The sequence below is a fragment of the Telmatherina bonti genome, assembly GCF_933228915.1.
Source record: "Telmatherina bonti genome assembly, chromosome: 19".
Lineage (NCBI taxonomy): Eukaryota > Metazoa > Chordata > Actinopteri > Atheriniformes > Telmatherinidae > Telmatherina > Telmatherina bonti.
In genome coordinates, this window is record NC_136617.1 from 34,479,941 (window position 1) to 34,495,394 (window position 15,454).

The 15,454-nt window shown below is 37.8% G+C and overlaps 1 protein-coding gene across 1 annotated transcript in view; it reads right to left on the bottom strand.

The window, feature by feature from the left end:
• LOC306770313 (uncharacterized protein) overlaps nt 1–13,629 on the bottom strand; it is a 40,308-nt gene extending 26,679 nt beyond the window's left edge. The window contains exons 1-2 of the mRNA XM_079259168.1: nt 13,526–13,629; nt 4,631–4,727 (exon numbers count right to left, since the gene is read on the bottom strand). Of these exons, the coding sequence (XP_079115294.1) occupies nt 4,631–4,726 (96 nt within the window). The 5' untranslated portion in view covers nt 4,727; nt 13,526–13,629. The remainder of the gene's footprint in view (nt 1–4,630; nt 4,728–13,525) is intronic.
• Between the last annotated feature and the right edge of the window lie 1,825 nt (nt 13,630–15,454).

The window sequence follows — 15,454 nt, forward strand, 5'->3', positions numbered from 1 at the left end:
TGTTTCTCAAATTTAACAAAAAACACAAAAAGTAAATAATTTTCCATCCCAAATGTAAAATAAATTTGTGTGTGTGTGTGTGTGTGTGTGTGGGGGGGGGGGGGGGGTTTATTCTGTATAAATGTTAATTTTTTAGTCAACGGGACGTGCTAAAAATGAATTTTGTTGCAATTTTACTTTTTATGTGAAGCAGAATGATGTCATTCTTGCCATGGCTTTTAAAAAAACTAACTCTTCACATGTAACCAATAAAACTACTGTTTATTTATAAGTTCAGAAGTTAGAGCAGGTCTAGGTGTTTATTTATAGGTACAGAAGTTAGAGCAGGTCTAGGTGTTTATTTATAGGTACAGAAGTTAGAGCAGGTCTAGGTGTTTATTTATAAGTACAGAAGTTAGAGCAGGTTTAGGTGTTTATTTATAAGTACAGAAGTTAGAGCAGGTCTAGGTGTTTATTTATAAGTACAGAAGTTAGAGCAGGTCTAGGTGTTTATTTATAAGTACAGAAGTTAGAGCAGGTCTAGGTGTTTATTTATAAGTACAGAAGTTAGAGCAGGTTTAGGTGTTTATTTATAAGTACAGAAGTTAGAGCAGGTCTAGGTGTTTATTTATAAGTACAGAAGTTAGAGCAGGTCTAGGTGTTTATTTATAAGTACAGAAGTTAGAGCAGGTCTAGGTGTTTATTTATAGGTACAGAAGTTAGAGCAGGTTTAGGTGTTTATTTATAAGTACAGAAGTTAGAGCAGGTCTAGGTGTTTATTTATAAGTACAGAAGTTAGAGCAGGTCTAGGTGTTTATTTATAAGTACAGAAGTTAGAGCAGGTTTAGGTGTTTATTTATAAGTACAGAAGTTAGAGCAGGTCTAGGTGTTTATTTATAAGTACAGAAGTTAGAGCAGGTTTAGGTGTTTATTTATAAGTACAGAAGTTAGAGCAGGTCTAGGTGTTTATTTATAAGTACAGAAGTTAGAGCAGGTTTAGGTGTTTATTTATAAGTACAGAAGTTAGAACAGGTCTAGGTGTTTATTTATAAGTTCAGAAGTTAGAGCAGGTCTAGGTGTTTATTTATAAGTACAGAAGTTAGAGCAGGTCTAGGTGTTTATTTATAAGTACAGAAGTTAGAGCAGGTCTAGGTGTTTATTTATAAGTACAGAAGTTAGAGCAGGTCTAGGTGTTTATTTATAAGTACAGAAGTTAGAGCAGGTTTAGGTGTTTATTTATAAGTACAGAAGTTAGAGCAGGTCTAGGTGTTTATTTATAAGTACAGAAGTTAGAGCAGGTCTAGGTGTTTATTTATAAGTACAGAAGTTAGAGCAGGTCTAGGTGTTTATTTATAAGTACAGAAGTTAGAGCAGGTTTAGGTGTTTATTTATAAGTACAGAAGTTAGAGCAGGTTCAGGTGTTTATTTATAGGTACAGAAGTTAGAGCAGGTCTAGGTGTTTATTTATAAGTACAGAAGTTAGAGCAGGTTCAGGTGTTTATTTATAGGTACAGAAGTTAGAGCAGGTTTAGGTGTTTATTTATAAGTACAGAAGTTAGAGCAGGTTTAGGTGTTTATTTATAGGTACAGAAGTTAGAGCAGGTCTAGGTGTTTATTTATAAGTACAGAAGTTAGAGCAGGTCTAGGTGTTTATTTATAAGTACAGAAGTTAGAGCAGGTCTAGGTGTTTATTTATAAGTACAGAAGTTAGAGCAGGTCTAGGTGTTTATTTATAAGTACAGAAGTTAGAGCAGGTCTAGGTGTTTATTTATAAGTACAGAAGTTAGAGCAGGTCTAGGTGTTTATTTATAAGTACAGAAGTTAGAGCAGGTTTAGGTGTTTATTTATAGGTACAGAAGTTAGAGCAGGTCTAGGTGTTTATTTATAAGTACAGAAGTTAGAGCAGGTCTAGGTGTTTATTTATAAGTACAGAAGTTAGAGCAGGTCTAGGTGTTTATTTATAAGTACAGAAGTTAGAGCAGGTCTAGGTGTTTATTTATAAGTACAGAAGTTAGAGCAGGTCTAGGTGTTTATTTATAAGTACAGAAGTTAGAGCAGGTCTAGGTGTTTATTTATAAGTACAGAAGTTAGAGCAGGTCTAGGTGTTTATTTATAAGTACAGAAGTTAGAGCAGGTCTAGGTGTTTATTTATAAGTACAGAAGTTAGAGCAGGTCTAGGTGTTTATTTATAAGTTCAGAAGTTAGAGCAGGTCTAGGTGTTTATTTATAAGTACAGAAGTTAGAGCAGGTTTAGGTGTTTATTTATAAGTACAGAAGTTAGAGCAGGTCTAGGTGTTTATTTATAAGTACAGAAGTTAGAGCAGGTCTAGGTGTTTATTTATAAGTACAGAAGTTAGAGCAGGTCTAGGTGTTTATTTATAAGTACAGAAGTTAGAGCAGGTTTAGGTGTTTATTTATAAGTACAGAAGTTAGAGCAGGTCTAGGTGTTTATTTATAAGTACAGAAGTTAGAGCAGGTCTAGGTGTTTATTTATAAGTACAGAAGTTAGAGCAGGTTTAGGTGTTTATTTATAAGTACAGAAGTTAGAGCAGGTCTAGGTGTTTATTTATAAGTACAGAAGTTAGAGCAGGTCTAGGTGTTTATTTATAAGTACAGAAGTTAGAGCAGGTCTAGGTGTTTATTTATAAGTACAGAAGTTAGAGCAGGTCTAGGTGTTTATTTATAAGTACAGAAGTTAGAGCAGGTCTAGGTGTTTATTTATAAGTTCAGAAGTTAGAGCAGGTCTAGGTGTTTATTTATAAGTTCAGAAGTTAGAGCAGGTTTAGGTGTTTATTTATAAGTACAGAAGTTAGAGCAGGTCTAGGTGTTTATTTATAAGTACAGAAGTTAGAGCAGGTTTAGGTGTTTATTTATAAGTACAGAAGTTAGAGCAGGTCTAGGTGTTTATTTATAAGTACAGAAGTTAGAGCAGGTCTAGGTGTTTATTTATAAGTACAGAAGTTAGAGCAGGTCTAGGTGTTTATTTATAAGTACAGAAGTTAGAGCAGGTCTAGGTGTTTATTTATAAGTACAGAAGTTAGAGCAGGTCTAGGTGTTTATTTATAAGTACAGAAGTTAGCAGGTCTAGGTGTTTATTTATAAGTACAGAAGTTAGAGCAGGTCTAGGTGTTTATTTATAGGTACAGAAGTTAGAGCAGGTCTAGGTGTTTATTTATAAGTACAGAAGTTAGAGCAGGTTTAGGTGTTTATTTATAAGTACAGAAGTTAGAGCAGGTTTAGGTGTTTATTTATAAGTTCAGAAGTTAGAGCAGGTCTAGGTGTTTATTTATAAGTTCAGAAGTTAGAGCAGGTCTAGGTGTTTATTTATAAGTACAGAAGTTAGAGCAGGTCTAGGTGTTTATTTATAGGTACAGAAGTTAGAGCAGGTCTAGGTGTTTATTTATAAGTACAGAAGTTAGAGCAGGTTTAGGTGTTTATTTATAAGTACAGAAGTTAGAGCAGGTTTAGGTGTTTATTTATAAGTTCAGAAGTTAGAGCAGGTTTAGGTGTTTATTTATAAGTACAGAAGTTAGAGCAGGTCTAGGTGTTTATTTATAAGTTCAGAAGTTAGAGCAGGTCTAGGTGTTTATTTATAAGTACAGAAGTTAGAGCAGGTTTAGGTGTTTATTTATAAGTACAGAAGTTAGAGCAGGTTTAGGTGTTTATTTATAAGTACAGAAGTTAGAGCAGGTCTAGGTGTTTATTTATAAGTACAGAAGTTAGAGCAGGTTTAGGTGTTTATTTATAAGTACAGAAGTTAGAGCAGGTCTAGGTGTTTATTTATAAGTACAGAAGTTAGAGCAGGTCTAGGTGTTTATTTATAAGTACAGAAGTTAGAGCAGGTTTAGTTGTTGTGAAGTTATTGTCGTGGTTGGACCTACACCTTACAAATAAATGCATTGAAGGCGCATGGAGACCCATCCAAGATGGCGGCGCGAAGTGGCGTTAGCTCATATAGGCGGCGTGATACAATGCGGCATCTATGTATATGATGTCTATGATTGTATGTATGTGGCAAACTGTGGCAATAAAACATATTTTTGCTCTTTGTATGTGAATGAGGACTACATAATTGATTGGTAATTATGTTCAACTTGTGTTTATAACTTTTATGTGTTATTGTGTATAAATGTTACTTTTTCAGTCAACGGTACATGCTAAAAATGGCTAGTTAATAGCAAGCCTGTTTGCTTAGCAACTTCGAGGGAGTGGGAGACTAAAGAGGTAAAACTATGAGTGGCTCATAAACACATAAATATGTAACTTGAAAACAGATACATGGTTAAACTGATTATTTTGACAATGTTTGGACATAATTGACTGGCTGTGTGTTTTAGAGACAAGTTAGTATTGAATCTACAATGAAACTGGTTTTGAATTGTGTTAACAGACATGAATATTTGTGTTGATCTGTGTGTAGAAGTTCATCATTTTTCTGTCTTAGAATATCACATGTTCAGAGAATGAAAACACACAAGCATTGTATGCGTGTGGCAAACTGTGACATCAAAATATAGATTTAACTTTTTGCAGATCAAAATAAAAATAATCTGAAAATTAAATGTATTGTGGAGGACAGCTTCTCTCTGTACCACACTGCAAATACACAAAAGAAATCAAAGACTGATGAATTAAAATGCTTCAAACTCACCCCGAGAGTCTTGGGCTCCATTTTGAGGTGGGACTGCAGCTGGGTTTCAGAGAGGGTCCCTGCTGCAGGGGTCTGGTCTTTGTTATCATGAGACATCCTGAAGTTGGTAGAAAAAAAGTACATGTCAATTAAACACTATAATCACCATTAGCCACAAGACGACAAAAACTTACAAGATCTGGACACAACAGACGCTGCAAACAAATACATACATACAGTATATATCATTGCTCTATCTGTCTGTCTGTCTGTCCTTCCATCCATCCATCTATCCATCTATTTATTAAGGAGTTGGTATGATTGGAGCATTGGATTAATGAAAATAAGTTAATCTATTGGTGTCACTGCTCCCGTGGCTTGCTTATCTGGCTTCGACCTTTCCACCTGCCTCCAACCTGCCTCTCCTAAATGTTGCCTTACTTTGTTGTGATGAAAGTAAAGGTGATTACCAACCGTTCCTGTTTCTGAGTATACTGCATTCGGGGTTCAAATCACACCCATTTAAAATATAAAGATACATGGTTCAAGAATAATGTTAACCTATCCTGTAAATGTTTGAGTTGCTGTGTTGTAGCGCTCACAAACTGATGATGTAATAGAATGTAATATAACCATTGGTAACATTAACTGAGGAAATATCTAACAATTGGCAGCGTTTTAAAGTTTTATTATTGTTGATGACATTCATGAGAAGTTTCTTGGCCAAAGGTAACAAAGGTAACAAAGAGAAACCTAGTGGTCCAAAGAATGACAGGCGACATTCATCTATCCCAGCACCTTTGTCCCAGGAACCACTGGAACTCACCGGAACAAGAAGCCAAAGAACAGGTCATCACTCTTTGGATTTGATGTACTGACCTATCTGCTTGCCTGACTTGACCAGATTTCCCATCCACATACTACAGCGCGTGTGCGGAAGCAACATGGTATCAGCATTCAAAGTTAATGAACCAGAAGATACTGCTAGCTCTGAGGATGAATATACATCGAGCTGCGTGACAGTGAAGATCTGAAGTGGTTGGTGAAGACCAAAGGTAAATCATACCTGCTTAACATTTCCAGTATGTCAGTCATATTGAGGTTAAAGTCTCTTTTATTAATTGTTCATGGCAATTTTATTGAAAGTTGTATTTTTGCCTTAACTATTTTGGAACCATAGATGGGACACCCTGTATTGTACACACACTACACCTGAGGTGAACATGATCCAGAAAGACGCATCAGTTGACTGCTGGACAAAGTTCTTTCATCAGTAGCAGCTGAGCGACTCCTGCCGCTGTGCCAACTAACTCTAGATGGTCCAGCACATATCTAATGATATTGTGACTTTCCCAATTTAAAGGGGCTCTATGATGCAATTTCTAGTTTTCAGAGCTTTTCAGAACGTTATAGTGCTGAATATTCATCAGACATATGAGTGGCGCCATTTTTTATCACCTAAACACATGTTTGAGTTTTACAGCGCCTCGCTACGTTCGGTTTCAATGGCACGATTGTTAAACTGATGCACACTTTAAATAGCAGCCAGTGTGCTGGACCTAATGATGCTCATTCATCCATCATGAGACAGCTTTGGGAAGCTTTACAATCAACAGTTGAAGACGCGACCTTGCAGCCCACAGCCTTCTCATTAAACCACCAGACCACCAATGTTCCAAATCACATGCTGGCTTCTATAACTTAATTGTCTTCTATAACTTAATATCAGAAAAGGAGGGCTCAAACAAAGCTTGATATATCAAAATGATACAATTTAAGGAAGACAAAAGTCCTAGCTCACATCTATGTTCTGAGCAATACCGTTTGATGTATCACTGGAGACTGTAACCTAAAAGATGCCAAAGTTAAAAGCAACCAGCCGTTTTTCAGGCACCTGATTGAAGAGAGTTCAATTGTTCTGGAAACTGGTTCAAAACACGATGATGTGATAGTTTTAGGGTGATCTGGTGGTGATTTAAGGGACCACTTTTAATTTTATGGTGCAGTTTATTGAAATGATGGTGTAGAACTGTGATTTCTTTATGATATAACTGTTTTGATGTGTGAAAAGCAGACCATAATCTTACTAACACCACAATTGTATGGTGAATAAACAACCTTATTCATAAGGTATGTCTGGATGTGTGTCATTTAAACAGAGAAGGACACCCACAAGGAGACTTCCGAGACAGCGCTGTTTGTCAACGGTAAGCGTGTTTAACAGTGCCATCTTGTGGGGATTTAAGAAAGCACTGATCATTCTGTCTCACAGAGCGTCGACACAACTTTCTACAGTCATTTAGCAGATGCTTTTATCTAAAACGACTTACATCTGAGTGAGAACAACACAAGCATGAAATCAGACAGTAGAGGACATGGTAGGGAGGTGCTGGAGGACTGTCCAGTTGGACGCAGGTCCTTCCATGAAGCTTCTTTTATTTTCTTTTTTTTTTTGTATTCACCCTTCCCACCCCATTATATCACCGATGTTAAAATACAAAGAATTAATATCATAATGTTTGTTTGTTGTAAAGAACTGGGCTAAGTTCTCCAACTTTCCAACAAAACTAAGTGTAGAAGTTCTCCTTGAAGAGCTGAGTCTTCAGCTGGGTCTTAAAAGTAGACAGGGACTCTGCAGAGCGGACAGACGGCAGGTCGTTCCACCGTCGTGGAACAACAGAGGACAAGAGTCTGGCTGGTGATTTAGCCCCACGTTGTGGTGGTAACACGGGGCGTCTTTCACTGGTGGAACGTAGCTGTAGAGAGGGAGTGTAGGTCTGGATTAGGGAGTGAAGGTAGACGGGAGACGTTTGACTTATTGTTTTGTAAACCAGAAGCAAAGCTTTAAATTTGATGCGTGCTGCGACTGGAAGCCAGTGAAGAGCGATTAGCAGCGGAGTGACATGAGATCGTTTGGGTTGGTTGAAAACCAGACGCGCTGCGGCGTTCTGGATCAACTTAAAGAAGTAATGGTGTAAAACTAATTTGATAACAATGACTGTTTTGTGTTATTTATTCATTCATTATCCAATGAAGGGTCGCGGGGAAGCTGGAGCCTATCCCAGCCGTCTTTGGGCAAAAGGCTGTTTTGTATTAATTCAGTTGAACACCTCCTAAAAGGGAGAAATGGGATCTCCGGTTTACTGGTGGAGTGACTTAGGTATGGAGTCAGGAAACACACCGGCTCGTCCGTTTAACTGGGTTTATTTCCAGACTTGTGGTCTGTAACAACAGCAATAACAAATTCAAATAATAAGAATAAATACATTGTACAAATGGGAAATCAAAGTAAATAGACATAACTATACATATACATATACATATATACAAAGCTGCATTATTATAAGCATATTGCTCTGGACACCCGTTAATTTAGCATTTAATTTAAACTAAATTAAATGGCCAGTTAATTTAAACTGGCCACTCATATTCCAAGAAAAGAAAAAACCTTTCACTCACAGTCATGGAAAGGGCATTTAGCTCCAGATAATGCAGGAGAAAGCACCTCCAACTGGCCACACGAGGAACAGAAAGAAATGAAACTTAACTTGCCATGACATCTAGCCGCAGATGTGCCGCATTCAAGGGCAGCTAGGAAAATATAACTTTAACATCATACCTAGCACAAGGACAATTTGAACTCTTATTGACTAAGAATTTAAGATGAATTATTTAACTAAGTTTAGCTGCTACAAAGAGACAACCCTGTTGGACAACTGAAATACACATATAAGAGAAATACACACAGTGGATTTATTTCTGGTCTGGGAATTTAAGGGTACACTTTTCATTTTATTTACTGCTCATAGAGCATTGATGTACTTCATTTAAAAAAAGGATTTGGAACTGTAAATTTATAATTATAATGTGCCTGTTTTGTATGTATTCAGTTCAGCTAACATCTTAGAAAGTGTGCATCTTTTATCCACACTAATATTGCATCTCTCATTGTCGTCTTCATGGAAATTTTCCTTCCTGTAAGTGTGCAGTTTGCAGACTTTATGCATCGCAGCACACAGAAAGCAGTTTATTTGATGTAGTCATTTGCAATATAATGCAAATGCAACAACTAACATCCAAGCATGAAGCATCTATATCTGCATTTCCATTACATTTTTTTCGCAAAATAAAAGCAATATTTGAAAGTTTCAACAAACAACTATTGCGATTTGTGGGTGTTTCCATTAAACAGTTTTTAGCGTATTAGTCTCAAGTCAACTAAAATCGCGAATTATCCGACGTAACCACATAGCATTATTTCTACTTGCTGCTGGGAATTTACAACGGCTTTTAGAAGCTTTTCTCCCCATTTTCTTCTATAAAACTCTGAAATCTGCACATAACTCCTCTTTGTTATCATATTATAGGAGATATATCGCCGTCCTGACTCCATTGTCTTTTTGGCAAAACGGGTGCACATTGGTGAAACAAACTGCAGCTCATTATGCACAAAATGGACTAATAGCTGAGTCGAATTCGCACCTTGTCCAATCACAAAACTGAATTGAAAATTTGACAAAAACTTGAAAAAGTGAAAAACTTTAAAAGTTAGAAAGGCCTGAAGTCATAAAGACATTGGAGTCAGGACTGCGATGTATATCCTACAACAATGCATTTCCCTTAGTAGACAAGAAAGTATTTCCGGTTGGGTGGAAAACCTTGTAAGTCTAAAACCATTCCTTTTAATATAATAATAATGGGGGGAAAAAACAAGTTTACAGTTTGTTGCTTTATGTTGAATTTAAAAATCTACTATTCTCTTGTGTGACATTTTTGTATGATGAACTAGGCCATCAATTCATGAAAAAGTTTAAATATAGAAATAAAAGATTTCTACCCCACAACAGGGTGGTCCTGCGATAGACTGGCGAGCTGTCCAGGGTGTACCCTGCCTCTCGCCCGACGGCTGCTGGGATAGGCTTGGATTAAGCAGGTTCAGAGAATGAATGAATGAATGCCCCACAATAGTTAAGTTTAGCATGTCAGCATTGGACCCCTGTTAACGGGAACATCTAAGCTAAATCTATCAATTTGGTAAAGGATAGGGTTATTATGCAAAAGCATTAAGGTTAACTTGTGTTATGAATTGCAGTATATGAAACAACCAGTCAGCCTTCATTCCACCTTTTAATACATAGTATTTACCTAAATTAATTTGCTGAAAGACTAAGAGGTTTTTTGTGTTTTTTTTTTATTATTTGACTAAAAGTACACTAAAACCTTTTGGAGATTTCATTGAATGAAACTTGACTAAAACTTTCAAACTTCAACATCCCTAAAATGTGACTAAAACTAACTCAAACATTGGATGTTCTTGCAGAACGGCAATGTGAACTTTTTAACTGTAATGCCAATTACAGTTTTAGCATTAAATTGTAATGCTAAAAAAAATGCTAAAAAAGGCTAAAATGAAAAGAAGTTTAAGCGATAGTGATTAAAGCCCAGAATAGAGAACAGATAGAGACATTGAGCTGAAATGAGCATGAGGTCGTTGAAGATGTTTTAAATGTTCTTGTTGAAGGCTCAGCTGAAATTATTAAAATGGTAAATCCAACAAGAAAAGTATTTTGAAGGTAGAAGGGGTGTTTAAATGTAATTAAAACAGTAAAAAGTTGTGGAGAAATGAGTGAAAGACATTGGAAATGGTTAAAATTAGCTTCTTTATAACTTTGGCTAACATAACCTTTAAGCTAAAGCCAATATTACAAGTGTTTGAAGCTCAAACTGGTGTGAAAATGTAGTCAAAATAGTTTAACGTAGAACTGAAATCATTGAAAGCCAGTTAAAGATTAAGTCTTAGCAGAAATATTTATGAAGCTAAAGCTAATAGTAGAAGAGTTTGAAGGTTAAAATGGTGTTTATATGTCTGGGAAAATACTTGAAAGCTTAACTGAGTTGACTCTCCTTTTTGAAGCATTAGTTTAAATTGCTGCGAGGCAAAAGCCAACAGTATGAGAATTTTAAGGTGAAAGTTTTTAAATGTAATGATAGTTGATAGCCTATCCCAGCTAGATAATAGATACATAACCACCACCAATGTCAGTAGAATTTTTCACAGGTACATCATGTGAATTCATCATACTAAAGTATACATTCTAGCTGATTATTTAGTATTTAGAAGGGTTTCGAAATGTTTAGTAGTGTTTAATACTATTACAATAACAGAAGGATTATTATGGGCTACATAATTAAAACTTACAGTGATTTATTTGCTAAATGTCAAAAAGAAAAAGCAGCCATCTGCCTTGTTGTCATATCACCAAGCACTTTTACTCATACTGTGTGTGATACTGCGGTTGCAGCATCGCAGCAGAGAGGAAACATTGAGGAGAGAGAATTAAGAAAGGGAAGTAGAGGAGGCAGCACAGGGAAGCAGCTCTCTGCTGTTCTGGATAATGGAGCCGCCAAGCAGCAAGAAGGATGAGGATGCAGATGATAAACCACTTCTATTGTAGTTTTTAAAGGGTTAAAGTATTGTTCGCCTGTTAAAAATAAAATAGTAAAATGTGTAATATTTGTATAGTTACAAGGCACCTTCATCTGGCTTCTCTTGATACGGAGGAGCAGCGGCTCTATTCTGAGCCGCTCCCAGGTAAATGAGCTTCTCACCGCTTCTCTAAGGGAAAACACCCTGGAGGAAATTCATTTCAGCTGCTTGTATTTGCAATCTTGTAAATCTTGGAAATAAAGAGCGTACCCACAACAGACCGCTGCAGAATCCACATCACTGCAATGCCCTCCCAATTTGTCTGTTAATCATCCTTCCCTCATTCGGGAACTTTGGGACCTTGAACTCCTCTACCTGGGGAAGGATTGCCGCTCTGAACAGACACTCCACCCTTTTCCAGCTGAGGACGATGGTCTCGGATTTGGATGTGCTGATTCTCATCCAAGCTGCTTCACTCTCATTTGTGAATCACTCCAGTAAGAACTGAAGATCACAACACAATGGAGCCAACAGAATCACATCATCAGCAGAGACCCAACCCTCATCAGAAGAATATCTGACGTAACGCCAGCAATGCAGTCCAAGCTCTGACACATGCTCTCCCACAGGAGTCCCGGGGGGACATGGTTGAATGGCTTCTCCAAGTCAACAAAGCAAATCTAGTTTGTCACATGTTTGGCCAACTCCCAGGACAACTGGAGAACAAACAGTATTTGGACAATGCATACAGTACCGGGACAAATTAAACGGCATTCTGTAGATTCTCTGTAGTGTGCAGAGGTGGTCCACTGTTCCACAACCAAGATGAAAACCACACTGCTCCTCCTCAATTCAAATATCCAGTAAACCCTCCTCTTTGGGACTCCTGAATAGAGCTTTCCAGGGAGGCTGAGGAGAGTCAGTCCCCTGTAGTTGGAGCACACCTTCTGGTACCCCTTTGTAACACTGGTAGTTTTTTACTCCTGTTCTATCTCCGCCTTCTTGGTTCTAAACTGGAATTATTACAAGACTTTGTCCACATAAGACAAGATGTGGTTCACTGTGCTTGTGCAGAGTAGTTGTGGGACACGATGAGTTTCAAGCAGCTGCAGGTTCATGTCCTTTGTCATGCACTTCATCTTCAAATAAAGCAACGTTAAACTCTGGATCTCTCCCCCTCTCTGTCGTTATGGCAGTGTTCATGGTGTGATGTGCAAGCCATGTGGTGATTATGGTCCAGCATCACATTGTTGTTTTAAGAATTTGAAATGTTTTAATATTGAAATGAATATTTTTTAAAATTCTTAAAACTGGATGACTGTGTAAATTGCAGCACATCTGTATTCTGTGTCCAGGTTGATTCCTTTACCTGCTTTCTTTATCAAGGATTTTTGGAGGACTAAACAAAAGACACATATTTGGAAATGTAATCTTGAAATCTATTCAATGAAGAAAACAGTGATGGTGGGTAAAGATGGCTATGCAGAGGAAATGTTCTGATAAAAAAAAGGGAGTGTGTCAGAAATAATAGTTTTAAAGTGCTGTTATAGTTCAGGTGCTGATACGAAGCTTTGGCTGCTGCACTTGGTGCTGAAAGGCTGAGTATACGGTCTGTCCCAGCTCGTGCATGCTGCACGGGCATGCCCTTGAGTTTAGGGTGGGGTTTTCACCAAGGCATATGGCCATGATGTTATTTCTCCGACTCATTGTCATGACATGTAAAATTACTGTGAGTCTAGAGACTATGTAACAGTGAATTTCTCCACTGTGAGATAAATCAAGTCTTATCTTATCTTAAAATTGAACATGTTTGGAGCTTTTTAGTGTCTGACGTCTTGCTTTTGTTAGATTAAGGAGGGAACTTTTTATAGATGATCAATTCATTTAAAAAATCATCTTATTGTCCCTGGCAGTTTGCCTACCTAAGCCTAGAACTGACGTGCACGTGCCTGGTCAGTACTGAGTCCATGTTAAACCTTTGTTTTTGGCATGTGCACCCCCCCGCTAATGCTAACGATATAGCTACGATTATTAACTGTAAATGTGCAGTGATAATGCTTATAATGAACCATTGACCCGGTCTCCTGACAAGCAGTGCACGGTGCGCGTGGACGTTGCAGTGGCGCGCTGACGCAGAGTGCAGACCATGAAAATGTCCACAACACCAACACGTACACAGACTGCGGTGAAAGACTTGAGAAGTTAAATGTTGATGAGAAAGAATCCAGACTTCACCAGCTCATGTTAAATCTGTCCATCTGAGGCGGAATCTCCTGAAGATGCTGATGCAGCGGGACAACACTGCGCCTTCCCCTTACCCCCATTACTAAACTAGCTTCACATCCCTCTGACCAGCAGCCTACCTGTTCTGTAGGTAGCAGATCTAAGCACTGTGATGTTTATCCCTGCATTGGGTCATTATCCTCTTCCTCTTGTCCCAACCAGCTAAAGCCAACATTCACTTTCGGCAATCCGCTGCTGATTCTTACCTGAACTGTGTCTCCTCGACCTTTTCTCTTTGAATAGAAATATCCTGCAGGATGAGGAAGGCAGCCGCAAAGCAAGATGCAGCAGGGTGTGTTCTGGATTTCACTGCAGCACCACTGATGCTGCGGCTCGCGCTGCACGCGCTGCACGCGCTGCAGACAGCTCAGCACTCTGCAGAAGCTGCATTATGTAAGATCCCAGGTAACGTTCAACTCATTTCTGCTTCAGGAAGGGAGAAGAATCCATCCCTCTATGTGGGCTGAGACTCAAGTTTGAATATTAGTTTATTTGTTATTTAACTTCATAGTTCCAATGGCAAGAACCCCCATTAGAAGATTCTCTATGTCTGTAGAAGGTGTTAAGTTGTGGAATAAAGACATTAAAAAATAAATAAATAAATAATAATAATAATGATAATTTATTAAAACAGACTCAAGCCCATAAAAGAACACACAGAAGACAAAGAAGACACATAAACTCATAAAAAATCATCAACAACAGCTAACATAAATACATGTCAACCAGAGGATCCTCCGGATAAATACTGAGAGCAACTCTCAGAAGGACTTGAGAGAGCTAAAATTATGCGGTTTGTAGAGTTGTCCAGACGTTGCCTAAATTTAAACATCAAATTTCTTAAAAGTGCTTTGAGTGTACTCATTCTTGGACTGCCACCTCTGGGAACTCTTAAGATTATTCTCATCGCATCAGTATATGCAACTTGTAACTTTTACATGGGGGATTTCTTTTTTTTATAAGAAGACCACAAATGAGCCGTATAAAATGGAGTGCAATAAGCTTTAAACAAGCAAACTTTACGTTTGATGGTGTTAGCTTGTGCATATAATTTACAATATTGCCTTTACATATAATTGTCATCACTAGTATTATCTCTCAAAATATGACCAAGGTATTTAACCTTTTGGCAGACCTCAGGTGGTGTATTAGCAAGTTTAAACACTGGGAACTTAAGCCATTTGTCCTGTTTGGTTCTACATATTAACGCAGCTTCTCTTCTCTTACGGGCATTATACTTTATATCATGTTCAACGCCATGTTCAGTACATATGTTGAGGAGCTGCTGCAGCCCAGCGCTACTGGGACTGAAGATTATCCTCGTACATAAGATGGTTCACCAACAGTCCACCAATCAAACAGCCAGGGTTAAATGCTGTTGGTCGCATTGAAAGCTCATTCATGTACAAGTTAAATAACAAGATGCCTAACGCCACTGGACACTGTGAATGGGGCAGAAATACTACCCCCCCATCTCACATACATTTTCTGGTGGGCATACCAGTACGCAAGAACCCTCACTATATAGCCAGGCACCCCCTGTTGTTTTAACTTAATAAACAGCTTTTTATGATTTACTCGATCAAATGCTTCAGAAGCATCAATAAAACACAAGAGTACAGATGAGTTTTTAGCCTTTTATAGATTCACTATTTCTTTTAGAGCCTATACACACACACACACACGTCAGTGCCACACTTTGGTTTAAACCCAAACTGATTATCAAGGGAAGTAATATACCCACTCCCTCTATCAAGCAGGATTCTTTCAATAACCTTAGATAAGACGCTAGCTAATGCTAATGCTAATACTTAATGCTACGGGCCTGTAATTATCCTGGCAACTTTTACAGTTTTGTTCTTTATAACTTGGACAATTAAAATGAACATTATTGAGTCTGGTAGTACACCATGAATCAGCGAACCAGTAAAATTAAGGCCTAAAAGAGGTGCAAGCCTGAAACAAGCATATTTTAAATGCTCAGCAGTAATTGAATCCATACCACAGGCCCTGCTATTAGGCAGTTTCTGTATAGTACCATGTACCTCGTGTGTCTTTATACATATTGATTCATCATTCAAACAATACTCTTCCACATATGGATCCTTTTTATACAGTTAAACAGGGAGCCATAA